General features: G+C 50.8%; 1 protein-coding gene across 5 annotated transcripts in view; it reads left to right on the top strand.

The window, feature by feature from the left end:
• The window catches only part of WNK3 (WNK lysine deficient protein kinase 3), a 59,146-nt gene that overhangs the window by 10,021 nt on the left and 22,709 nt on the right, over positions 1-26,416 (top strand). For all 5 annotated transcript variants that reach the window (XM_073321509.2, XM_073321510.2, XM_073321506.2 and 2 more), the window contains exons 2-9: positions 1,475-2,061; positions 12,214-12,386; positions 13,833-14,053; positions 14,744-14,901; positions 21,024-21,112; positions 21,830-22,049; positions 23,699-23,981; positions 25,070-25,263. In XM_073321509.2, the coding sequence (XP_073177610.2) occupies positions 1,561-2,061; positions 12,214-12,386; positions 13,833-14,053; positions 14,744-14,901; positions 21,024-21,112; positions 21,830-22,049; positions 23,699-23,981; positions 25,070-25,263 (1,839 nt within the window). In that variant the 5' untranslated portion in view covers positions 1,475-1,560. The remainder of the gene's footprint in view (positions 1-1,474; positions 2,062-12,213; positions 12,387-13,832; positions 14,054-14,743; positions 14,902-21,023; positions 21,113-21,829; positions 22,050-23,698; positions 23,982-25,069; positions 25,264-26,416) is intronic.

The raw sequence follows: 26,416 nt of genomic DNA, 5'->3' as shown, positions 1-26,416 counted from the left end.
TTCTTAATTTCACACTGTGTACATAGAGGAATTGGTGCATCAGGGGCCTCCGTGCCCTGCTTATTGGGACCCCCTTTCCTAAATTGCCAGCATCTGATCTGATCTGACAGCGTGTGCCCTGTCCTGGGAAATTTCAGAAGTGAATTGTAGTTGCAAAAAACGACCCCCATTTGATCACTTGGCTCCAGAATGCAAGTGGTGGCTTTTGGGGCATGTGGCAGCTAAGTAGATTCATAGATTTTAAGACCTGGAGGAATCATTAGATCCTTAGTCTGATCTCCTGTATAATACAGGCCAGGGAACTTAATTCTGTTACCTCTGGGAGCCAGGACTCCTGGGTTCTATCCTTGGCTCTGGGAGGGGAATGGGGTCTAGTGGTTAGAGCAGGGGGCTGGGCACCAGGACTCCTGGGTTTTTGTTTGGCTCTGGGAGGGGAGTGGGGTCTAGTGGTTAGAGCAGGGGAGGCTGGGAGCCAGGACTTCTGGGTTCTATCCCCAGCTCTGGGATCCTTTCAAAAAGGCAGCCCCCAGAACTGAGCCTGGTGTTCCTGATGGGGCGTTGTTGTAACGCAGTTCCAGGAAGTAGCTTGACACGGCAGCGGTATCCGTAGAGATCATAGTGGAGTCCGTTAATTCGTCTCTCCATTTCACATTTCCTTGGTCTGGCGTTCTCATTGATTAAATGCACTTTCATTGAGCAGGGAAATTTACGCGTGCGTGGGAGCTCTTTAAAAATTCAAACTTCCAAAACCGCATCTGGACCCTTGCATATTGCAGTTGCTGTGCTTTCATCTTGGCTGGAAACCCAGGGTTCACTGGGCTTGGTTAGAAATGATTAATTAAGGACCCATAATGTGCTCAGGACAGAAAATAAATACAGCCCCTTGGCCACGAGAACTTACAAGCTAAGAGGCCAGTATGTCTGAGCCAATGCATTTTAGCAAATCCAGAGGGAAGAGACATTTACTGAGTTATGAGGAACTGGGAGTTTCTCTTCTTGGCTGCACGGCTGATGCGCAGGGCATATCACCCTCCGTCTTTGTGCCTCAGTTTCCCCTCCCACCTTTTGTTTGTTCTTCTGGGCCTGGGCCATCTCTTGCTATGGGTTTGTACAGCATCTGGTGCAGAGGGGCCCCTATCTCTGTCAGGGCTTGTCCGGTGCCACAAGGGCCTGTATGGTGCCCCACAGAACAAAACACCTTGGTATCGATTGGGTGGCTCTCTACAGTGTCTAGAACCACGAAGGGGCTGTGGTCTCAGTCGGGGAGGGGGGGAATACTGCGTACAGCACAGTGTTGGCCTTCATCTCGGTCAGGGAGCCGAGTTAGTATTGCCGAGCGACTCCCCAGTTCATTCCTTCGCTGGCAGGGGGGAAGAAGCCCCCAGAGATTTTGCACTTCTGGCAGCTGCTTCATGATTTACCTTCTGAAATGATCCTATTCTTCTCCCACCCCCACCCCTCGGTCTCCTTTCAGGTTGCTATGGGGATGCTCTGAGAGGAAGTAAGTCCTAGTAACGTTGTGCCGGCTGTGAGGAGGGAGGACACAGGCGAAAGGTACCAATGGCTACAGATTCCGGTGAGCCGGCCAGCACGGAAGATCCGGAAAAACCTGATGGAGTTTCTCTGGACGGCAGGATCCCGACCATCGAAGCTGCTTTGATCATGGAGCCCGCCGGCGCCCCGGCCTCCGGGGGTGCCATGGAACGGAAGCGGTTCTTCCGGAAGAGTGTGGAGATCATGGAGGAGGACAGAACCGCTGAACCGTCTCCCAGGGATGAGCGGGAGCAGCTGGTTGCGGGCGGTCGCCGAGGGGACCAGCTCTCTGCCAGTGTGCTGGGGCAGGAGGCTAGGAATGAGTTGGGTTCTAAGGCGATTTCAGAGGCCTCCAAGGAGAAGACCAAGAAGGAGATCGAAGAGGAGGCAGAGATGAAAGCAGTGGCCACCTCGCCCAGCGGCCGCTTCCTGAAGTTTGATATTGAGTTGGGCCGAGGGGCCTTTAAAACCGTCTTCAAAGGGCTTGACACAGAGACGTGGGTTGAGGTAGCCTGGTGTGAACTGCAGGTTAGTACAGCAGATGTCATTCTGTGCAATAATTGGTGTGTTTTCTCTTAAATCTCCAGCTCCTTGAGTCCTGGGATTATGTAAAAAACTAGATGAAAGCCTGGGCTGTAAGACCATGGCAGCTGGGACAAGTAATCTGCCATCTGTGCAGTCGCCAATGAAAATTGTTGCATGCAAATTAGCTGCAGAGTAATGGTGGTGCTTGGTTGACTTACCTCTGATATGCTGATATATTCCCGGCATGGGTAACAGGCTGCGGATTTGTAAATCTAGATCTGCCCTAGGAACTATGGTGGGGAAGTTGTCCGGCCTGTGTTACACAGGAGGTCAGATGAGATCCCAGCGATCCCTTCTGGCTCTGGAATCTGTGAATCTCAGGGGTGACTGAACCTGCTTGTAACTGTTTGCTTCGCTTACCCTGACCCAACAGACATTGTAGGCTTCAGAGTGACACACAAATAGAGCGACACTCCTTGAATCTTATTATATGCATAGGCTAGGAATATAATCCTCCTCTAAGACTTGGGAGACCTGGGTTCCATTCCCTGGTTCACCATAAACTTCCTTGCGTGACCTTAAGGTCACATCATTTAGCCTATCCGGGGTTCACTTTCCCCATCTGTATAGCGCTGCCCTGCCTCTCACAGGTGTCATGACAAGTCAAGGTTATGAAATGCTTTGAGCGCCGCAGGTAAAAAGTGCTTTGTAATTTTATTTTGGGGAAGTCCTATAGATGGGGTCAGACTCGATGACTCTGGTCCCTGCTGGCTTTGGCATCTGTAAGAGCCTGTTACTTTTTTTTCTTTGATGATAATGATGATGATTAAAAATCTCTGCTCATGCTTTCTTTTTAAAAAAGGCTCAGAAATCAGAAGGCCAATAACCCCTTCTCTCCCTGACACTTGAAATCTGGTGAGATCCGCGTCATTGTTTTAGGTTGGACAAACCCCAATGAAGGATGGTACAGGTTTACTTGGGCCTGCCTCAGCCCCGGGGGCTGGACTGGTTGACCTCTCAAGGTCCCTTCCGGCCCCCCGTTTCTGTGTTTGCCTGACATTCAAGCCAGTCTTGTGAATTTTTGCCTCGGGGGTTTGTGGACGCTTGGGGCCGGCACATGCATGAGGCGTGTGCGGATGCAGCCCCCCGTGGCGAGTTTTCTGTTACTTCTGCTGTTGGCTCTTCCGCCAATCACCTGTCCAGGCTCAGCCCTGCCCCTCAGAAACGGGCGGACGGCTGCCCGTCACTCTGCCTGGGATTGGATCCTTGTGTCTGTCTGTCTTTGTCTGTCTCCACCTGTTTCCTTTTTATTTGAAAGGGAAACTCTGTGGGGCAGGGGCCACTTTTTTGTTCTGTCTTTGTACTGTGCCTGTTACAGTAGGGTTTCTGGTCAGGGGGGCGGGGCTGGTAGGTGCTTCTGTAATACACCTAATAATTAGCAACAGAATACGGACCCTGGACTTCAGAAAAGCAGACTTTGACTCCCTCAGGGAACTGATGGGCAAGATCCCCTGAGAGAATAACATGAGGGGGAAAGGAGCCCAGGAGAGCTGGCAGTATTTTAAAGAATCCTTATTGAGGTTACAGGGACAAACCATCCCAACGTGTAGAAAGAATAGTAAATATGGCAGGCGACCAGCTTGGCTTAACAGTGAAATCCTTGCTGATCTTAAACACAAAAAAGAGGCTTACAAGAAGTGGAAGATTGGAGAAATGACCAGGGATGAGTATATAAATATTGCTCGGGCATGTAGGAATGAAATCAGGAAGGCTAAATCACACCTGGAGTTGCAGCTAGCAAGAGATGTTAAGAGTAACAAGAAGGGTTTCTTCAGGTATGTTGGCAATAAGAAGAAAGCCAAGGAAAGTGTGGGCCCCTTACTAAATGAGAGAGGCAACCTAGTGACAGAGGATGTGGAAAAAGCTAATGTACTTAATGCTTTTTTTGCCTCTGTCTTCACGAACAAGGTCAGCTCCCAGACTACTGCACTGGGCAGCACAGCATGGGGAGGAGGTGGCCATCCCTCTGTGAAGGAAGAAGTGGTTCGGGACTATTTAGAAAAACTGGACGTGCACAAGTCCATGGGGCCGGATGCGTTGCATCTGAGAGTGCTAAAGGAATTGGCGGATGTGATTGCAGAGCCATTGGCCATTATCTTTGAAAACTCATGGCGATCGGGGGAAGTCCCGGACGACTGGAAAAAGGCTAATGTAGTGTCCATCTTTAAAAAAGGGAAGAAGGAGGATCCTGGGAACTACAGGCCGGTCAGCCTCACCTCAGTCCCTGGAAAAATCATGGAACATGTCCTCAAGGAATCAATTCTGAAGCACTTAGATGAGAGGAAAGTGATCAGGAACAGTCAGCATGGATTCACCAAGGGAAAGTCATGCCTGACTAATCTAATTGCCTTCTATGATGAGATAACTGGTTCTGTGGATGAAGGGAAAGCAGTGGACGTGTTATTCCTTGACTTTAGCAAAGCTTTCGACACGGTCTCTCACAGTATTCTTGTCAGCAAGTTAAAGAAGTATGGGCTGGATGAATGCACTACAAGGTAGGTAGAAAGCTGGCTAGATTGTCGGGCTCAACAGGTAGTGATCAATGGCTCCATGTCTAGTTGGCAGCCGGTATCTAGCGGAGTGCCCCAAGGGTCGGTCCTGGGGCCGGTTTTGTTCAATATCTTCATAAATGATTTGGAGGATGGTGTGGATTGCACCCTCAGTAAGTTTGCGGATTACACTAAACTGGGAGGAGTGGTAGATACGCTGGAGGGTAGGGATAGGATACAGAGGGACCTAGACAAATTGGAGGATTGGGCCAAAAAAATCTGATGAGCTTCAACAAGGACAAGTGCAGAGTCCTGCACTTAGGACGGAAGAATCCAATGCACCGCTACAGACTAGGGACTGAATGGCTTGGCAGCAGTTCTGCAGAGAAGGACCTAGGGGTGACAGTGGACGAGAAGCTGGATATGAGTCAACAGTGTGCCCTTGTTGCCAAGAAGGCCAATGGCATTTTGGAGTGTATAAGTAGGGGCATTGCCAGCAGATCGAGGGACGTGATCGTTCCCCTCTATTCGACATAGGTGAGGCCTCATCTGGAGTACTGTGTCCAGTTTTGGGCCCCACACTACAAGAAGGATGTGGATAAATTGGAGAGAGTCCAGCGAAGGGCAACAAAAATGATTAGGGGTCTGGAACACATGAGTTATGAGGAGAGGCTGAGGGAACTGGGATTGTTTAGTCTACGGAAGAGAAGAATGAGGGGGGATCTGATAGCTGCTTTTAACTACCTGAAAGATGGATCCAAAGAGGATGGATCTGGACTATTCTCAGTGGTAGTGGATGACAGGACAAGGAGTAATGGTCTCAAGTTGCAGTGGGGGAGGTTTAGGTTGGATATTAGGAAAAACTTTTTCACTAGGAGGGTGGTGAAACACTGGAATGCGTTACCTAGGGAGGTGGTGGAATCCCCTTCCTTAGAAGTTTTTAAGGTCAGGCTTGACAAAGCCCTGGCTGGGATGATTTAGTTGGGATTGGTCCTGCTCTGGGCAGGGGGTTGGACTAGATGGCCTCCAGAGGTCCCTTCTAAGTCTGTTATTCTATGATTCAATAATGATGTACAGCACCTAGCACAATGGGCTTCTGGGCCAGAACTGGGGTTCCTAGGTGCTACCGTAATACACCTAATAAATAATACCATGGGGTTGCACTCTTCACTGAGCTCACTGTATGCACCCTCCATCCCCCCCACAAACTGCTTTGAATGCCACTCTCCCATCCCCCTATTGCTGAGACTCCCTGCAAACCCCCCCCCAATTGCCCCTATGCCAAGGGCTTTGTGTGTCGCCCCAGGTCCCTCATCTTCCATACCAAGGTCCCTCATTTCCCCATTTCAGTGGCTCTGGGTGCCCCCTGTTCCCATTTGTCTCTAGGCCCCCCCCCCGCCCCCGTGAGATCAGTGCCTCATTGTGCTAGGCGCTGTACAGACACGCACGCTCAGATCATTGCCGGAAAGAGCCTGTAATCTAAACAGAGAAGACTGCAAAGGGCGGGAGGACAAGAGGATGCACGGGAGGCAAATAGGAATCGTAAAATGAACCAAACTGTCCTCCTTCCAGAAAAAGAAAAAGTGTGTATGGGGGGCATGTGATTTCATCCAAGGGCTCAGGTCTCTTCACTAAGCAAACCTGGTGGTCTGTGGGGACGGTAGGGGATATGTACTGCGTAAGGAAAACCCCAGGCTCGGTAATCTAGCAGAGTAAAGCAGAAGAACCAGCCACTGGAAGTTACAGCCAGACAATTGGAAATAAGGCACCAGTGTTTCCCAGTGAGGGTGATTAACCATTGGAACAAACTCCTGAGAGAAGCGTTTGGATTCTCCATCTCCTAATGCCTTCAAGGCCAGATGGGACACCTTTCTGGAAGAGGCCTGAGTCAAACACAAGTTATTGGGCTCAGTAATGGGGGAGCTAATTGAAATTCACCAGCCTGTGCTACCTAGAAGAATAAATGATCTAGTGGCCTTAAACGGTTGGAATAGCAGGAGGATTCAGGCTACTCCTTCATGACTGGGCGTGTCTAGGCAGTGCCTCAGTTTAGGACAGGAAGTGGAAGAATCATAGAATCATATGGACCGACCCTTGGGGCACTCCGCTAGATACCGGCTGCCAACTAGACATGGAGCCATTGATCACTACCCGTTGAGCCTGACAATCTAGCCAACTTTCTACCCACCTTGTAGTGCATCCATCCAGCCCATACTTCTTTAACTTGCTGACAAGAATACTGTGGGAGACCGTGTCAAAAGCTTTGCTAAAGTCGAGGAATAAATCCACAGAACCAGTTATCTCATCATAGAAGGCAATTAGATTAGTCAGGCTTGACTTTCCCTTGGTGAATCCATGCTGACTGTTCCTGATCACTTTCTTCTCGTCTAAGTGCTTCAGAATTGATTCCTTGAGGACATGCTCCATGATTTTTCCAGGGACTGAGGTGAGGCTGACCGGCCTGTAGTTCCCAGGATCCTCCTTCTTCCCTTTTTTAAAGATGGACACTACATTAGCCTTTTTCCAGTCGTCCGGGACTTCCCCCGATCGCCATGAGTTTTCAAAGATAATGGCCAATGGCTCTGCAATCACATCTGCCAATTCCTTTAGCACTCTCGGATGCAACGCATCCGGCCCCATGGACTTGTGCACGTCCAGTTTTTCTAAATAGTCCTGAACCACTTCTTCCTTCACAGAGGGATGGCCACCTCCTCCCCATGCTGTGCTGCCCAGCGCAGTAGTCTGGGAGCTGACCTTGTTCGTGAAGACAGAGGCAAAAAAAGCATTAAGTACATTAGCTTTTTCCACATCCTCTGTCACTAGGTTGCCTCTCTCATTTAGTAAGGGGCCCACACTTTCCTTGGCTTTCTTCTTATTGCCAACATACCTGAAGAAACCCTTCTTGTTACTCTTAACATCCCTCGCTAGCTGCAACTCCAGGTGTGATTTAGCCTTCCTGATTTCATTCCTACATGCCCGGGCAATATTTATATACTCATCCCTGGCCATTTCTCCAATCTTCCACTTCTTGTAAGCCTCTTTTTTGTGTTTAAGATCAGCAAGGATTTCACTGTTAAGCCAAGCTGGTCGCCTGCCATATTTACTATTCTTTCTACACGTTGGGATGGTTTGTCCCTGTAACCTCAATAAGGATTCTTTAAAATACAGCCAGCTCTCCTGGACTCCTTTCCCCCTCATGTTATTTGCCCAGGGGATCCTGCCCATCAGTTCCCTGAGGGAGTCAAAGTCTGCTTTTCTGAAGTCCAGAAGATGCTGTATCCAGTGAAACCACAAGAGAGAATTTTGGGACTGCAGAATGTGGGTTGGGATTTGACCAGGACATATGTGGTCCTTCGGGGTGGGGATTGTAATGACTCTTACCCCAGATTGCAGCCCCTCGGAGGCATTGGGCTGCTGCCTTTAATAACCACAGGAGCTTTGGTCTTAACTTACCATGCTAAGCTCTTTTGTGCACTTCTGTGTCTGGGCAGTGCCCAAAACAGCGGGGACTTGATCTCAGCTGGGGTAGGGCCTGTGTCTCACTGTGTCTGGGCAGCGCCCGGTACAATGGGGCCCTGATCTCGGCCGGGGTCATTCAGCACTACTGTATTATGTGTAAATAATCTAGAATAACGGCTCTGTAATCTAGAACACGTCGCATCTTTTCAGCACAGCTCCCAACTGCAGCCGTATTACTGCTTACAGATTTTTCCCCTGCAGGAGCTGGCTAGGGTCCCCACAGCTGGCCTGTCCAACAGACATAATCCCCCAAAGAATTTGTCATCTCAACCTCCTTATCTGGGGGTAGAGCATCTATAATAATCTATAGTGGGTGTCCCGAATAACACATCGATCGGAAAAGCCGGTGGGGAGGGAAATGTGCTATTTTAGAGCAAATCAGGCCTTTGCCAGTGAAAATCCTCTTTGTTTACCAGGGAACATTGAGCTTCTGAACAGTGCTGATTCACAAGCCAGTGTGTTGCTGGTTGTGGGGTCCCCCCCCCCGCAGTGGGAGGCAGAATAGTTACCATAAACATAATAATTAGTTTAATCTTCTGCACAGGGAGTTTGATCTGCCGAGCCTGGTCAGAGTTTTCCACTCCTCATGCATCCACGTTCATGAATGAATGAACTCAGGGCAGTTTGAATGGATGAATTCAGGGCAGTTTGGTGGCTTGCGAATCTGGAGAGCCGGCCGGGTGGGGGGGGTGTCAGCTTGGAGCAGTGCTAGCTGTATAAACGGAAGCCTACTGTGGTCACCTTATTTGTTCCCGCAGTCATTGATCCAGCTGGCCAATCAGTACCCTTCCCCTCTGTGGCAGAATGACGGGGGTGCTAACGGGGCCCCTGAGTCGGAGGGTTTGCGAGCAGAATGTTCTGTAGCAGGAGCCCGGGTTTGACTGTCCTGTTGTATGTGTCAACTCCCTCCTAAGTCCCTCTGCAACTCCCTTTATGGCATGAATAACGTTGCTAACCCTCCAGGATTGGCCAGGAGTCTCCAGGAATTAAAGATTAATCTTTAATTAAAGATTGTCATGTGCTGAAATCTCCAGGAATACATCTGACCAAAATTGGCAACCCTAGGCCTGAAGCCAACCATCCTGCCGCAGCTGTAGACTCCATGTCTGGCAACCTTCGCGTGTGGCTCAGTGCGTAGAAACAACTTTGCCTGGTAGCCCCATCTGTCTGTGGTGGGTCATCATCCAGTGAGACAACGGCAGAGCCAGGCCCGGAGCTGGTCCAATAAACCTTTAGCTTTCTCCTCCGAGCACCTCCCAGTCGGTGGACTTTGAGTCTCAGTACGGGCAGCTGAGATAGAGAATCCTTGTCTCTGTTCTCTGGGGTGAGGTGTGGGGGGAACTGAATCATGGAGGAGCAAAAGTGACTTGACCAAGGTTGCACGGGAAGTCTGTGGCGAAGGCAGAAAGTAGACCAGAGGGGGATAGACTCAGTGGATTGTAGCCCCTAGCCAGGCCCAGATTAACAAGTCTGCAGTTGTTGCACTTGCAGAAGGCCCTGGCCAGATGGATCACAATGCTAGTTGCTGAGATTTGGCCTGCACAACAGAGGGGCAGTCAGGCCCTGTGAATGCAGCGTGGGCGACGGGAGCGAGCCGGGATTGGGAAAACCAGCCCTACCCTGGGATGGGAGGGAGCGGCATGCTGAGCTGGCAGGAGGAGGAGGTGCTGTGAGTGGCCCAGAAGGTATTGGGGACAGTGGATGGGTGGGGGGGGAGTTGTTGATGGGTTATGGGGTGAGTGCGGGGTGATAGGGTTGGAGGCAGCAGTGAGCGTGGGCATGTTTGCATGAGGACAAAAGACTCTCCATTGAGGAGGGCTGGCCAGGGGCTCAGAGGCCATGGTGATTAGCCGTCCAGAAAAGCAGGCCAATCCAGCAAGGATTTCCTGTGTTTGAACCTTCAGCATGTCTTCTGTCAGTGCCAGACTCAAACACTTCTCATTCTCCACAAAACTTCAGCTGCTTCTCATTCCTGAGCCAGGTCCCTTTGTTTACCTTTGTGTCTGTTTGAGAGAGATATGCATCTAAAACCCAGTGATGCATCCGATGAAGTGAGCTGTAGCTCACGAAAGCTTATGCTCAAATAAATTGGTTAGTCTCTAAGGTGCCACAAGTCCTCCTTTTCTTTTTGCGAATACAGACTAACACGGCTGTTACTCTGAAACCAGTGTGCTGGGGCAGCCCTCCCTTCCTCCCGCCCTGCCCTCCGAGGCCAATTCCCTCCAATGGGGGAAATGGACGGGCATTTAACAAGTCCCTATAGCCCTGCATGGATGGGGATAGTGTATGCAGTTGGTAGTCCATAGATTAATTGGTCTTTTTTAGGTATTGCCAGGAGTGATATTTGGCCTTGGGGAATGAAAATCAAACCTCTTAAACTGTAGCAGGGAAGGTAATCTGGTCCTAAATGCCTGCCTCTTTTCATCAGCAAGCCTCCCTCCTTTCAAATCTCCCAGCTATCAGCAGATCTAAGTGCCACTTAAATGACTGTTTATTTTGGCTTATTAAAGGGTAAGAGGTTATGTTGGAAGGGCTGTGCCTTTGTAAAGCCACCCGCAAGAGGAAACTCTGAATGTGAACTACCCCCAGAAACTGGGTTATAGAGAGGAGCGTCAGCATTTAAATAAACTTCCTGGGAAGTCCTGGAAAGTGGTCAGGCCAGTTCTGAACTTGCAGTAACGGCAATGAAACAAAAAAGAGAGGGGCACAGGGAGCGGAAACCTCTGCAGGTGAAGAGGAGGAAAGGCCAGCCTTGCCAGCACTCTGTCAGCTGTAGGTCCTTGGGCAAATTACTTGAATTTCTCCATGCCTCCGTTTCCTGGTTTCTGTCTTGTGGGGGGGCAGGGGTCCGCTGCTAGAACCCTGGGTCTAGTTCTGGTATCCCCGGTTCGAAAAGGATGTTGACCAAGTAGAGAGGGGTCAGAGAAGAGCCACAAGAATGACTAAAAGATTAGTAACGGTGTCCAAGAGTGAGACACGCCAGGAATTTGGTCTATATAGCTTAACAAAGAGAAGGTTAAGGGTTGACTTAACAGGGTGGGGAATGAATAATTGGAGCAGCTTACCAAGGGTTGTGGTGGATTCGCCATTACTAGACATTTTAAAATCAAGATGAGCAGATCTTTTAGAAAAAATCCCTTAGTTCAACTGGGAATTAATTCAGGGAAGCCTGGTGGCCTGTGTCACACAAAAGGGCAGACTAGATGCTATGAATCTATTTTATGACCCTAAAACTGTTGCCTAAAAAGCATCATCCTAGTTGTGATTTATGGGCATTTTACATGTAGGTAGATATGGTCCCCTGCCTTAAAGAGCCGAGTTCGTCGCCTGAGTTGGCAAAAATGTATTCACTGAAGCCTTGTCTGTACAAAAAAGCTGTAACGTTTTCACTCTCCCAGGCTAGCTCTTCCCTTTACTGTACCAGTATAACTGCCTACCCATTAGGGCTTCTGCTGGTACAAGGATACCGCCCCCCCTCATCCACACAGCTATGCTCATGCACTTTCAAGGGAAGAAGAAGCTCACCAGAGGGTTTCCTAGATTCGTAGACAAAAAGGCACAAACAGATGAATAGAGCCCTAGGCCAGAGGGACCACTGTGCTTGTCTAATCTGACCTCCTGGATAACGCAGCCGATAGGTCTGCCCCCAAATAATTCCTTTTAAAAAAATCCCATCTTGATTTAAAAATTGCTGATGCTGGAGACCCCACTGCCACCCTGGGTACTCTGCTCCAGCGGTGGATTCCACTTGGTTCAATATTTGCGTCGTCTTCCCAGTCTGAATTTGTCTAGCTTCAACTTCCAGCCATCAAACTGCGTCAGACCTTTGTCTGCTAGATTGAAGAGCCCATTCGAACCCTTGTGTTCCCCACATAATCAGGTCACCCCATAACCTTGCCGTGGCTAAGTGAAATAGATTGAGCTCCTGGAGTCTATCTCAAGGGAGTTAAATGTCTAAATACCTTTGCGGCTTTGCGCCAAGGCGCGGCCACAGTATAATAGCTAGACAGTCATTCAGCTGTGACTGTCGGGAGTAACAAGTGAATCTGCTTTATTCCCCCTTCCCCAAATGTTCTCCCCGTTCCAGGACAGGAAGCTAACCAAAGCAGAACAGCAGAGGTTTAAGGAAGAAGCAGAGATGCTAAAAGGCCTACAGCATCCGAACATCGTCCGGTTTTATGATTCCTGGGAGTCCACGGTGAAGGGGAAGAAATGCATTGTGTTAGTCACTGAGCTGATGACTTCTGGCACCTTAAAGACGTAAGTCTGTCTATCTCCTCTCCCTGCTCCCAGTCATACTTGGTGCAGGCCGGCTGAGTTTTAACATAGTTGCCCCTTAGTCTTGTGTTCTGTGCAGGGGTAAATAACACTTCCGCAGTCACATTCTCCTTACCAGTCATGATTTTACAGACCTCTGTCATACCCCCCTTCACGTCGTCTCTTTTCTAAACTGAACAGTCCCAGTCTTTGTAATCTCTCCTCATATGGCAGCTGTTCCACCCCCGAATCATTTTTGTTGCCATTCTCTGGACCCTTTCTAATTCTAATCTATCGTTTTTGAGATGGGGTGACCGGTATTCCAGGTGTGAGCCTGCCATGGATTTATATAGTGGCATTATGATAGTCTCTGGTTTATTCTCTGTCCCTTTCCTCATGGTTCCTAACATTCTGTTAGCTATTTTGACGGCTGCTGCACATTGAGTGGATGTTTTTGGAGAGCTATCCACAATGACTCCAAGATCTCTTTCATGAGAGGCAACAGCTGATTTAGACCCCTTCATTTGTATGTATGGTTGGGATGATTTTTTCTGTTGCTTACCGATATTGAATTTCATCTGCCATGAGTCTTATTTCGGTCTGGTCTTTTTAAACCCTGCTGGAGTTCTGGCCTGGTCTACACTACAGAGTTAGATTGATGCAAGGCAGCTTACGTTGACCTAACTCTGCAGTGTCTACCCTAAAATTTCACTCCCACTGACGTAACTTGCCTGCTAATTAATAACGCCACCTCTGTGAGCGGCAGAGTCTAGGTTGATGTAGTTAGGTTGACACGGCGTCAGTGTAAACGCTGCGTTGCGTACGTCGACCGTTGCCGGCTTTGAGAAGCCATCCCACGGTGCCCCACGGTGACAGTTCAATCGAGACAAGTGTGCCTGGTGAGGATGCACACCACCAACATGAAGAGCAAAGTGTCGACATGCACAAGTGATGTAATTACTGCGGCGGCTCTATGCTGACGTCAGTTAGGTCGACTTAATTTTGTGGTGTCTCGACATGGCCTCCGTGTCCTTCAGCGTCAGCCTTCCTGAGCCAGAGTCGTTAGAGTTGATGGTCTTAGCATTATCCCTTAATGACTCTTAAGTGTAGATGATGAGCGAGCCTATGCCAGCTTGCAGAGAGATCCCCTAGGGAGTCAAACCCAGGTACCCCACGGTTATTACCGGCTTGCTGGCTAGTCCAGGTATGGGATGGGGGACTTGCTTTGAGAAGGGTTGACACCTTGGGGTTGGCACATAGCTAGGTCTTTCCAGTGTCCCGCACAGTGAGGCCTGCAGCTCCTTTCCCAGACAGACAGCAGGTACTACCACACTCGCCTTGGCTCAGCAGGCTGCTCGGCGCTCTGCGTGCATCCCCACTATGGACAAAGGCTGTGTTGGGAAAGCCTCTCCTCCTCTCTGACCAGTCCATGGTTCTCCCCCTGCCCAGGTACTTAAAGCGATTCAAAGTCATGAAACCAAAGGTCCTGAGGAGCTGGTGCCGACAGATCTTGAAAGGCTTGCAGTTCCTCCACACCCGGACCCCGCCCATCATCCACCGGGACTTGAAATGCGACAACATCTTTATCACGGGACCCACGGGTTCGGTGAAGATCGGCGACCTGGGCCTGGCAACCTTGATGCGCACGTCATTTGCTAAGAGCGTCATTGGTACGACAACGGCGCGCTCCCTGCTCAAGCAGCCGGCCCGGGGTGATTTGGCATGCGGGGGGAGTCATTTCCCCACTCTCTGCCTCAGTTTCCCCCTTTATAAAATGGGGATAACCACACTGACCTCCTTTCTAAGTCGCTATCAGTGTGGTGGACATTCTTTGTTCCTAGATGTATGCATCTACTGTTAGCCGTATTAAAACAGCCTGATGGCATTCAACCACCGCAAACCCCACAGTGTATCCCACATGTCACGTACAATCTCAGATGTCCTTTTCCTAATCACTTAGCAATCTTTCTGGCTCTTCTCCTCCACTCACGCTGCAGTATGGCAAAATAAAATCCTCACCTATCACTGGCAAATTGCAGCAACAAGCCTGTGTTCATGCAACCAATTCTGGCTGGGCCGGGCTTTGAACTTGCAGCGTCTGTAGCATGCAGTTAGTTCAAAGCTTAGCTTGTGTATGTCTCCGCATACTGTGCAGAGATACCCTATGAAGCTATCAAGAAGGTGGTACCTTGACTTATTCATTCCACCTCTTTTGTTCCTGCTGATGGGGAGGTGGGAATTCAAGAAAAACGTCCAGGAGGAGTTTGATGTGTGGGATGTGGTGTGGCAGCTTGTCTTGCCTGACTAAAGGCTTGCAGATCAGAGAAGCTTTTGAAAGACATCCCTCTTTCCCTCCACAGGCACCCCCGAGTTCATGGCCCCCGAGATGTATGAAGAGCATTACGATGAGTCGGTGGACATGTATGCTTTCGGGATGTGCATGCTGGAAATGGCTACTTCCGAGTACCCCTACTCTGAGTGCCAGAACGCTGCCCAGATCTATCGCAAAGTCACCAGCGTAGGTGTAAATTTAACTTCCTCGTTAGCATAAACTTGTACATTGGCAGATTAGGGTGGGTAAGCCTATTACTCAGCACTAACCTTGCTGTGCAAATCGGAGGCTAAACTTAGTCTGTTTGGAGCCGCCGGCTGAGTAGTGCCCTTTCCGCATTGGTCTCGGGGCGCAACACGCTAGTCGCTTCCAAAATTGTGTACCGACCGTAACGTGCCACATCCCCAGGCTCGGTTTCAGTCTGTGGAGGCTGAGCGGCGTCCTTGTCTCAAACTAAGTGCCCCAAACGCTAGTCACTGGGAAATCTTGACCCTCTGGGGAGTGTGTGTGGGGGAAAAATGGGGAACCTGATGGTAGCTGGGGTGGGCTGGGGGAAAGGGGGGCAGATCTGTGCAGCGTCTGGCACGACAGGGACCCCGGACCTAGTCAGGGGCTGTGCAGCACGCAGAATGATAGGGGCCCTAATCCCTGTCTGTGTATCTCACTCTCTCTCTCACACACACACGCTCCAGGCCTCTCCTTAATATGCATAAAAAGGTGGAAGGATGCTAATGTGACTCTTTTCAGAGTAGCAGCCGTGTTAGTCTGTATTTGCAAAAAGAACAGGAGGACCTGTGGCGCCTTAGAGACTAACAAATTTATTTGAGCATAAGCTTTCGTGAGCTACAGCTCGCTTCATCGGATGCATTCAGTGGACGTGACTCTGTGTTAGAAAGAGTTTTAAGTAGAGGTGTATCAAAGTTGCTTTTCTAGAACTGGGGAATGGAAGCTGCCAATTCTTTCAATACATTCTGAAGCCCTGTTTACTGAACCTGTCCAGAGCAGGAGAAAACAACATCAGCGGACAAACAGACCCAGTTAATTCTCAGCAAAGTCACGTGTAATTATTGTGACAGAGGGTGGAAGGGCTGGCAAGTGTGGATGAAAGGATGAGTCAAATGGATTAGAATGGATTTGTCCCCGGTTCCACATTATGTAAAGCTCAGAGGTTCTGCTTTAGCATTTTAAAGTAGAGGCTGGAAGTTTCAGAGTGGGATAAGGGAGTTGACAGAAGGGGCTGGCCGGATCCTACCCTCTGTGTGAGGCAGCTCAGACTAGGTGACCATAATGGTCTCTTCTGGCTTTAAAGAGTTGGCAGAGATCTCCCCCTGGCTGATGCTAATTTTTAATGTGTCTTTGAATCATAGAAATGTTGGGCTGGGAGGGATCTTGAGACATCTTCAAGTCCAGCCCCCTACTCTGAGGTGGGACCAAGTAAAGCTAGACCATGCCTGACAGCCATGTCCTTAAAAACAGCGATGCCTTTCCAGATCTGAACTACCCTTATAATGAGAATTTTCCTAATATCTAACCTCAGTCTCCTTTGGTCACCATCCACTTTATAACAGCCCTTAAAAGATCTGAAGGCTGGTATCAGATCCCCCCGAGTCTTCTTTTCTCAAGACTAAACACGTCTAATTTTTGTAACTGTTCCTCAAATGTCAGGTTTTCTAAACCTTTGTTCATTTTTGTTGCTCTCCTCTGGACTGTCTCCAGTTTGTCTAGGTCTTTCCTAAGGAGCGGCTCCCAGAACCCCACACAGTACTCCAGTTTAGGGCTCAGCGGGGCCAAGTCTTAATACCCCAGATCCTTTTCAGCAGTATGATGGCCCAGCCGGTTCGTCCCTATCTTGTAGTTGGGCATTTGATTTTTCCTTCCTCTGTGGAGTTCTCTGCACTTGTTGTTAGTGAATTTCATCTTGTTGATTTCAGACCAATTCTCCAATTTGTTCAGGTCGTTTTGAATTCTAATCCTGCCCTCCAAAGTGCCAGCAACCCCTCCCAGCCTGGTGTGATCCGCAGGTTTTATAAAACCGCTCTCCAGTCTGTTATCCATGTTGTTAATGACAATATTGTGTAGCCCCAGCCCTGGGACTAACCCCACTAGACATGTCTTCCAGTTTGGAAATAGCAGGGAATCATAGAATCATAGAATATCAGGGTTGGAAGGGACCCCAGAAGGTCATCTAGTCCAACCCCCTGCTCAAAGCAGGACCAATTCCCAGTTAAATCATCCCAGCCAGGGCTTTGTCAAGCCTGACCTTAAAAACTTCTAAGGAAGGGGATTCCACCACCTCCCTAGGTAACGCATTCCAGTGTTTCACCACCCTCTTAGTGAAAAAGTTTTTCCTAATATCCAATCTAAACCTCCCCCACTGCAACTTGAGACCATTACTCCTCGTTCTGTCATCTGCTACCATTGAGAACAGTCTAGAGCCATCCTCTTTGGAACCCCCTTTCAGGTAGTTGAAAGCAGCTATCAAATCCCCCCTCATTCTTCTCTTCTGCAGGCTAAACAATCCCAGCTCCCTCAGCCTCTCCTCATAACTCATGTGTTCCAGTCCCCTAATCATTTTTGTTGCCCTTCGCTGGACTCTCTCCAATTTATCCACATCCTTCTTGAAGTGTGGGGCCCAAAACTGGACACAGTACTCCAGATGAGGCCTCACCAATGTCGAATAGAGGGGAACGATCACGTCCCTCGATCTGCTCGCTATGCCCCTACTTATACATCCCAAAATGCCATTGGCCTTCTTGGCAACAAGGGCACACTGCTGACTCATATCCAGCTTCTCGTCCACTGTCACCCCTAGGTCCTTTTCCGCAGAACTGCTGCCTAGCCATTCGGTCCCTAGTCTGTAGCTGTGCATTGGGTTCTTCCGTCCTAAGTGCAGGACCCTGCACTTATCCTTATTGAACCTCATCAGATTCCTTTTGGCCCAATCTTCCAATTGGTCTAGGTCCTTCTGTATCCTATCCCTCCCCTCCAGCGTATCTACCACTCCTCCCAGTTTAGTATCATCCGCAAATTTGCTGAGAGTGCAATCCACACCATCCTCCAGATCATTTATGAAGATATTGAATAAAACCGGCCCCAGGACCGACCCTTGGGGCACTCCACTTGATACCGGCTGCCAACTAGACATGGAGCCATTGATCACTACCTGTTGAGCCCGACAATTTAGCCAGCTTTCTACCCACCTTATAGTGCATTCATCCAGCCCATACTTCCTTAACTTGCTGACAAGAATACTATGGGAGACCGTGTCAAAAGCTTTGCTAAAGTCAAGAAACAATACATCCACTGCTTTCCCTTCATCCACAGAACCAGTAATCTCATCATAAAAGGCGATTAGATTAGTCAGGCATGACCTTCCCTTGGTGAATCCATGCTGGCTGTTCCTGATCACTTTCCTCTCATGCAAGTGCTTCAGGATTGATTCTTTGAGGACCTGCTCCATGATTTTTCCAGGGACTGAGGTGAGGCTGACTGGCCTGTAGTTCCCAGGATCTTCCTTCTTCCCTTTTTTAAAGATTGGCACTACATTAGCCTTTTTCCAGTCATCCGGGACTTCCCCGGTTCGCCACGAGTTTTCAAAGATAATGGCCAGTGGCTCTGCAATCACAGCCGCCAATTCCTTCAGCACTCTCGGATGCAACTCGTCCAGCCCCATGGACTTGTGCACGTCCAGCTTTTCTAAATAGTCCCTAACCGCCTCTATCTCCACAGAGGGCTGGCCATCTCTTCCGCATTTTGTGATGCCCAGCGCAGCAGTCTGGGAGCTGACCTTGTTAGTGAAAACAGAGGCAAAAAAAGCATTGAGTACATTAGCTTTTTCCACATCCTCTGTCACTAGGTTGCCTCCCTCATTCAGTAAGGGGCCCACACTTTCCTTGGCTTTCTTCTTGTTGCCAACATACCTGAAGAAACCCTTCTTGTTACTCTTGACATCTCTGGCTAGCTGCAGCTCCAGGTGCGATTTGGCCCTCCTGATAACATTCCTACATGCCCGAGCAATATTTTTATACTCTTCCCTGGTCATATGTCCAACCTTCCACTTCTTGTAAGCTTCTTTTTTATGTTTAAGATCCGCTAGGATTTCACCATTAAGCCAAGCTGGTCGCCTGCCATATTTACTATTCTTTCGACTCATCGGGATGGTTTGTCCCTGTAACCTCAACAGGGATTCCTTGAAATACAGCCAGCTCTCCTGGACTCCTTTCCCCTTCAAGTTAGTCCCCCAGGGGATCCTGGCCATCCGTTCCCTGAAGGAGTCGAAGTCTGCTTTCCTGAAGTCCAGGGTCCGTATCCTGCTGCTTACCTTTCTTCCCTGCGTCAGGATCCTGAACTCAACCAACTCATGGTCACTGCCTCCCAGATTCCCATCCACTTTTGCTTCCCCCACTAATTCTACCCGGTTTGTGAGCAGCAGGTCAAGAAAAGCTTCCCCCCTAGTTGGCTCCTCTAGCACTTGCGCCAGGAAATTGTCCCCTACGCTTTCCAAAAACTTCCTGGATTGTCTATGCACCGCTGTATTGCTCTCCCAGCAGATATCAGGAAAATTAAAGTCACCCATGAGAATCAGGGCATGCGATCTAGTAGCTTCCGTGAGCTGCCGGAAGAAAGCCTCATCCACCTCATCCCCCTGGTCCGGTGGTCTATAGCAGACTCCCACCACTACATCACTCTTGTTGCACACACTTCTAAACTTAATCCAGAGACACTCAGGTTTTTCTGCAGTTTCGTACCAGAGCTCTGAGCAGTCATACTGCTCCCTTACATACAGTGCTACTCCCCCACCTTTTCTGCCCTGCCTGTCCTTCCTGAACAGTTTATAACCATCCATGACAGTACTCCAGTCATGTGAGTTATCCCACCAAGTCTCTGTTATTCCGATCACGTCATAGTTCCTTGACATCACCAGGACCTCCAGTTCTCCCTGCTTGTTTCCAAGGCTTTGTGTATTTGTATATAAGCACTTGAGATAACCTGTTGATCGCCCCACATTGCCAGTATGAGGCAGGAGCCCTCCCCTCACAGACATTCCTGCCTCATACTGGAAGCTCAAGAAGACTGAGAAAGTGCTCATGTCATGCCGATATTCCAAAAGAACCAGTGGGATGACTTGGGTAACATTCGCCTGGCATCATCAGTCCCTGACACGGGATTCAGTTGATAAAGAATGAAAGGATCGGAATATAATTCATGCCGGTCCCCATGGTTTTATGGACAATGGGGCTTGTCAGACAAAGCTGGTAATATTCTTGATGAGATTTAGTAGGTTAGTTGATTGAGGTAGCAGCATAAATATAATATACATGTGATTTCCCCTATGGAATAGCAGTAATCGAAGCCACACTTTGTAACTGTACCAGTGCGGTCCCTGTTATTAAACCCCTGCTACTGGGCTCACAGGAGGACTAACTGGATGAAATTCGACAGCCTGCGCTGTACAGAAGGTCAGGCTAGATTATCTGATGGCCAGGGTGGGAGATGGGTCTATCGCAGTCCACAGGAGAGGTGATTTTACCTCTGTAAACAGCACTGGTGAGCCTGACACCGAACGATACATCCAGTTTCCGTGTCCCCATTTTTAAAAAGGATGTTGAGAAATTGGAGAGGGTGCAGAAAACCATTGGAGGGCTGGAAGAAATGCCTCACAGTCAGAGAAGGAAAGAGGGCTTAGCTCCTCAAGAGGAAGAGCGGCAGGTGACTCGATTACCGTGTGTGAGCACCTTCCCGCGGAGAGAAGCCCGGATACGAAAGGTTTCTTTGAGCTAGAGGAGAACAAGACCCAAGGGGCTGTGAACTGAAGCCAGACATGTTTCAATTGCAAATGTTGCACATTTTACCAGTGAGGGCAGCTGACCACTGGAACAAACGCCAAAAGAGTCGTTTACAAGAAGGTTCCGTTACAATGGTGCGACTGCTGCTGGGATCCTGTGTCCAAGTCTGGTGCCCACAGTTCAAGGACGATGTGGATAAATCGGGGAGGGCTCAGCGAAGAGCCACTAGAATGACGGAAGGGTTGGAAGTGGGATTCAACGAGCTCAGTCTCTTTGGCTTAACCGAGAGAAGGGGCTGTGGAGACTCAGTCACACAAATACTAACTTAGGGAACAAAAGTTATGAATGGGCTCTTCAGTCTGGCAGAGAAAGGTCTAACATGATCCATGGGATCTATGAAACTTCGGTGTGCGGAGGCAGACCCTTTGGCAGTAGGTCATAGACACCCTGCTCCCAGCTAGCTGGCTCAAAGGAAGGGACTGGTGCCGCTCGGCACACCATAACAATTCCCTTCTCTTCCAGGGCATTAAACCCGCCAGTTTCAACAAGGTGACTGACCCGGAGGTGAAAGAGATCATTGAGGGGTGCATCCGGCAGAACAAATCTGAAAGGTGCGTCTCCCTGCGAGGCACCAGCTCAGAGATGCCCGTCGCAGGGCCGATGGGCTGGCCTTGGCTGCGGCCTCCGAGTCTGATTCAGGAAGTCCCCGGGACTTGAGCGCGCGCTACTGTGCTTTCCTGAGTCAGCAGCCGAGCAGCTGCCGTACTGCGTGTGGGGGGGCCATTGGGCTGTTTGAAGTAAAGTTAAAAAGGAAAAGCTGCGGGGTCTCCTGACCACAATGGCAGTGCTGTGTAGAGATGAATTAGGACGTCTGGATTCTATTACCTGCACCTGGTGTGGGGGGTGCAGTGGTTAGAGCAGGCAGGGGAACTGGGGGGCTAGGACCCAGGATTCCTGGGTTCTCTCCACGGCTCTGGGAGGGCAGTGGGGTCTAGTGGGTTAGAGCAGGGGGGCTGGGAGCCAGGACGCCTGGGTCCTATTCCTGGTTCTCCTGGTGATTTGCTCTGTGACCCTGAGGTAGATCACTCGAGTGCTCTGGCTCCAGTTCAAAGCATCTGAGGCCACCGTCAGACTCTCGCTCCCTCCACCCCCGTCCCGGTCAGCTGAGTGGTTCCTTGCTTTACCTGGGTACCGGGGCGGGGACAGACTGGGTGGCCCCAAAGAGGCTAGAAATTGTGTGGTTGCAGTGGTCACTGACCAGGATGTCAATGCCCTGTTGGCGATGGACCCCTAATCCACCCCCACCCCACCCCACCTCTCACCATCAGGTTGTCCATCAAAGACCTTTTGAACCATGCCTTCTTCGCGGAGGACACGGGGCTGCGGGTGGAGCTGGCAGAGGACGATGACGGGCTGAGCTCTTCTTTGGCCTTGAGGCTGTGGGTGGAAGACCCCAAGAAACTGAAGGGGAAGCACAAGGACAACGAAGCCATCGAGTTCAGTTTCAACCTGGAGTCGGATGTCCCCGAAGAAGTGGCGTGCGAGATGGTGAGCGCTTCGCACGGACACCTCCTACTTGCAGCTCCCTGTGCCACTGTCTCTCCTCCCTCCCTTTGTCTATGTGGGAGCTCGTCGGGGCAGGGGCTGTCTCTCACTGTTTGCACAGCGGGGCTGGAGGGGATCCAGGCGCTTTCTGAGTGCACATTAATAACTAAGAAGGTCCGGAAGCGTTACCGTTGTTCGGCTCTGCTTGTATTTTCCATGCCGAAGTCGTGTCTCGCCCGCCTTTCCTGGGTGACTCCGGGAAGGATGGAGATCAAGCCGCATTCGTGCCATCAGGGATGTGTCTGAAACCCGACTGGTTGAGAAGTGGGAACTGTTTTTTTTGTTTTGTTTTTTTTTAAATTCAAACTATTTGAAACTTTATTAACATTTCTCTCACGCTGACACTGGTGATCCTGCTGTCTCTGGCCATGTCTGCTGTGGCAAAGCACCCTGGGGATTGGCTTGGAACATCTGAGAGAAATGCTCTCACGAAGCCACAAGCTGTCGACACACTCACCCAGTGGCTGTCCGTGTGGAGTCCTGGTGGACCATGGGGGTCTGGCAGAGCCTCACTGGGGAGCAGCTTTGTCTCTAAGCCAGCTCAGGCTGGGGACATCTCCTAGGTCTTTGTCTCTCCAAGAGATGCAGAGTGTCAAAGGGCGGGGTATCTATATAACCGGGACTGGGGATTTGCTTTCATCACCCTCCTAGTGATTCCCAGTTCAGGAGGATCAGGAACACAAAGGTCCATAGACCACTTGTTGATATAATATCCTACAAATATCCCCTACTGCCCTGCACTGTGGGATCAATTCGGACATTTCCTCTCCTCCAAGGTCTTGCGTCTGTCACAGGTGTAACGTGATATGAATTTAAAGCCACTCAGGGCATGCCTACCCTGCAGTGAGCATCAAAGCTAGCTCAGGTGTGCGGCAATCACACTTCGCAACTGCAGCCAAGACATACACTTTTAGTTAAACTGAAACAGGAGAATCCACACAGAAGGCTGTGCCGGCAACAGGCTGGGCTTTTTTTTTTTTTAAGGTCAGTTGTGAAGAGGAAATAAGAGCGCTTTCCCCTAACCAATTGGATGAATGTGCGTCGACAAGGCCTCGTTAAAGATGGCGTTGCTGGCCCCAAATGTTCTGAAATTATAAATTAGGTGTCATCCCAAAATCGTGAGATGTGGCTTGAAAAATCTCTTTTGAAATGTGGGGTCTTATTTGTTTTCTAGCTTTTGAGCCTTTAGAACGTCCCGTTTGCAAGATTTTCTCCTCAGTCCCGAGGGCTAGAAAGTTTTTTTTTTGGTAAAAAGAAAGGTGACATTCTCCCCAAATCACATGACTCCGGCAGCTGGGTCTTTATGAAGAAACATTGACGTGAAATCCTGGTTCCGTCAGGGGTCCGATATCATGAGAGTCAGCAATGCCTCTTGCCTGAGAACGGGGAGAGTGGTTGATCCACATCTCTGAGCCCTCCAAGGAGTTCTCCCGTAAAAGGGTGGAGAGCTAAAAGCTGCATGCTTTTGGTTAACAACCCGAGAGAGGCTTTCGTGGGGTATCCGGAGAGCGGGCACGATTCCTCGTCTTTCCAGGGTATCTGGAGAACAGGCGTGATTCCTCGTCTTTCCTATCTTGATCCCCCTTCTGCAGGTGAAATCCGGATTCTTCCACGAAAGCGACTCCAAAGCTGTGGCCAAGTCCATCCGGGACCGTGTGGCCCTGATCAAGAAGACCCGAGAGCGGCGGCAAGCCGGCTGCCTGGAGGAACAGAGGGAAGCCCAGTGCAAGGCAGCTGGTGGGGCCCTGCTGCCCCAGGGCGTCTCGCTGACCCGCCCGTCCCCGCCGGCGGGTGCCGAGTGGGAGGAGACGGAGGTGGACCAGCACGTCCGGCAGCAGCTGCTGCAGCAGACTCAGCACCAGTCTTCCTTGGCAGGTACATGGAGCGACAGGGGTGGCTAGTCAATTTCACCAGCCCCCTGACCCCTTTAGTCTCCTCCGGAGAGACCGAAACGTCACCCGCTCGCCTGCTATAGAAGGGAATTGATTCGCTGAGATGTGCCCCGATGATCCCATGTTGCAGAGGGACCACCACGTCCCTGCCTCCCCCATCCCACGTCTGGCCACCCCGAGCCTGGGAGCCAGACCTGCCAACCGGCAGCTGCAAAGAGCCCCATTCCCCTCAGTCCGGTGTCCCTCTCCAGCTGAGGCCCATCCCTGATGCTTCGGGGGAAGGTGAAAAAAACACCCTGAGAACACAGCTGCCTCCGGCTTTGAGCCATCGCAGGTCTTGCTGGGGTTGCGTTCACACTACCAGGGCGTGTTGGTGGAGCTCATCTTTAGGGGTAGCCCCAGCCTGAGGTAAAGGAGGGAGGGGCCTTGTGGTGATCTGTAGTCCCGGGGTGGGCTAACTCCTGGCCCAGACTCTGCCCTCACAACAGCGATAACGAAGCAGAAAGCAGAAAGGGTTTCTCCCCACCTCCTGAGGGTGGCGCGCTCTGTGCCCCCCATGCTATGACTTGGTCCCCACGCCGCCACAGTCCCGCCCCCTCCTCGGGGTGGCAGGGAGATGTTTTGGAGGGGTGGGGATTGGGGCAGTTGGTGCCTCTTGGAGTTCCTGGAGACTGGTGATAATTGCCCTGGTTTTTCTGAGCAGCCATCGTTTACTGTCATTTTGACCTCGCTGAGCAGCCTTAGATGTGAGTCTATGGGCAGTGTGGCCTAGTGGGTAGCGCGCTGCCCCGGGGGCCAAGAACAGCCGGCTTCTAGTCCCTGCCCAGTGATCCTGCCGGTCTCAGTGGCATGTTTTCCCTGCTCCGTAAAGTGCTTGGAGACGCGCGCTAGACAAGAACTTGGTGATGGTGGTGAGGAAGACATAGGTCTGGAGTGGGACCTAGTGAGTCTTTGGTTCCTGTGTCCTCCCCCACCCCGTTGCGTGTTAACTCAGCGTTTGCACCTGCTAGGAAAGGACACGCCTGTCAATGCTTTGAGTGACTGACAGGGCTTTCCTGCCTCCCCATACAGCCGAGAGCCTGTCGGAGAAGAGTGCTGGGTCAGTGATTCTATCGGATGCCTCCAGACAGCACAGCCTGCCCTACACGGAGCAGGTGATGGGCTGCCCTCCACAGGCCTCTATCCCCCCACCGGTGGAAGCCGGCCTTCAGGGACACCTCTACCCATCGCAGCCGGTGATGGGACACTATCAGCAGATTGCTGGGGTAAGGTGCCTCCTCGGATCACCAGCCGTCATCCTAGGGTCCATGACTGTACGGTACACCAAGGGCGTCCTTAGCCACGCGCAGCGTGTAAGGCCACAGAACGGTGTCTCCAGCGCCTGGATTGTCCCACGCCCCAAAAACCCTGACCTGGGGGAAATCCCCTCCCTACCCCAAATCTGCTGACCCCGAGCATCTGAGCAAGGCCCACAGGCTAGGCTGTTAAAGGTACATCTCCCCAGCCCACTGCAGTGAATCCCAGAGCCAGGACTGACAGACTCGGGTTGGTGCTGCGGCATTACAAATTGCAGTGTAGACAGTCCCACTTGGGCTCTGTGACCCACTCGCTTTGCTGGGTTTCGGAGCATCTCAGCGCTCAGCACTGGCTCACTGGGACTCAGGCTCTGACCCACCCTTCTAGCAGGGTCCTAGGATCCGACTCCTGAGTCGTGAGGGGCCATGAGAAGAGATTGTAGGGGACAGGTTTGGGGGTGCCATGAAAATGGGGTGTTGGGGATTAGGGTTGGGGGGTTCTGGGGAGTGGGTCAGAGTTGGAGGCGTTACAGGGGGTAGGGTTGGAGGTTACCCGTTATCTTTGGTGCGAGGGACCCCCGGCGCGTTACTGAACCGCCTCCCATCAAGTTCAAAACCATGCTGTGGCCTGAGGGGGCAGGGCGTCTGGGACTCCTAGGGCATGTCTGCACCAAACCCAGGCTCTGAGATAGGGCTGAGCTCAAGCCCCGCTTCCGCCACACACAAATCAGTCTTTCTTGGGTCAGCGAATGCTCAGGGCCCGGGCCATAGGACCCTGCTAGTGGGGTGGGTCAGGCCCTGAGCCCGGCCGTGACCCGCATCCAAGCCCTGTCCTTCGGCCGTGTGAACGCAGCTCAAGTCAGAAGGGCTGCATAGCGCATTAGCTCAGTTGCGAAACCCGGGCTTCCAAGGCAGTGTGGACGCGTGAGCAGGGGCTTGGCTGCACCAAGTCCACTAGCCGTGTCCTGCAGATCCCGGCTTTGCGTACAGTGTAGATGTCCCCTAAAAGGGGAGCCAAGCATCTACAGAGACCCAGGTAGGAGGGTGCAGCAGATCCGAGTCGGGGAGAGCACAGGTGGGGTCCGGTGGTGCTTTGTCATTAACAAGCTTCTTTATTTGTCAC

The sequence above is a fragment of the Lepidochelys kempii genome, chromosome 23, assembly GCF_965140285.1.
Source record: "Lepidochelys kempii isolate rLepKem1 chromosome 23, rLepKem1.hap1, whole genome shotgun sequence".
Taxonomy (NCBI): Eukaryota; Metazoa; Chordata; order Testudines; family Cheloniidae; genus Lepidochelys; species Lepidochelys kempii.
The sequence above is the reverse complement of the archived record's forward strand: the minus strand, read 5'-3'. Positions and strand labels throughout refer to the sequence as shown.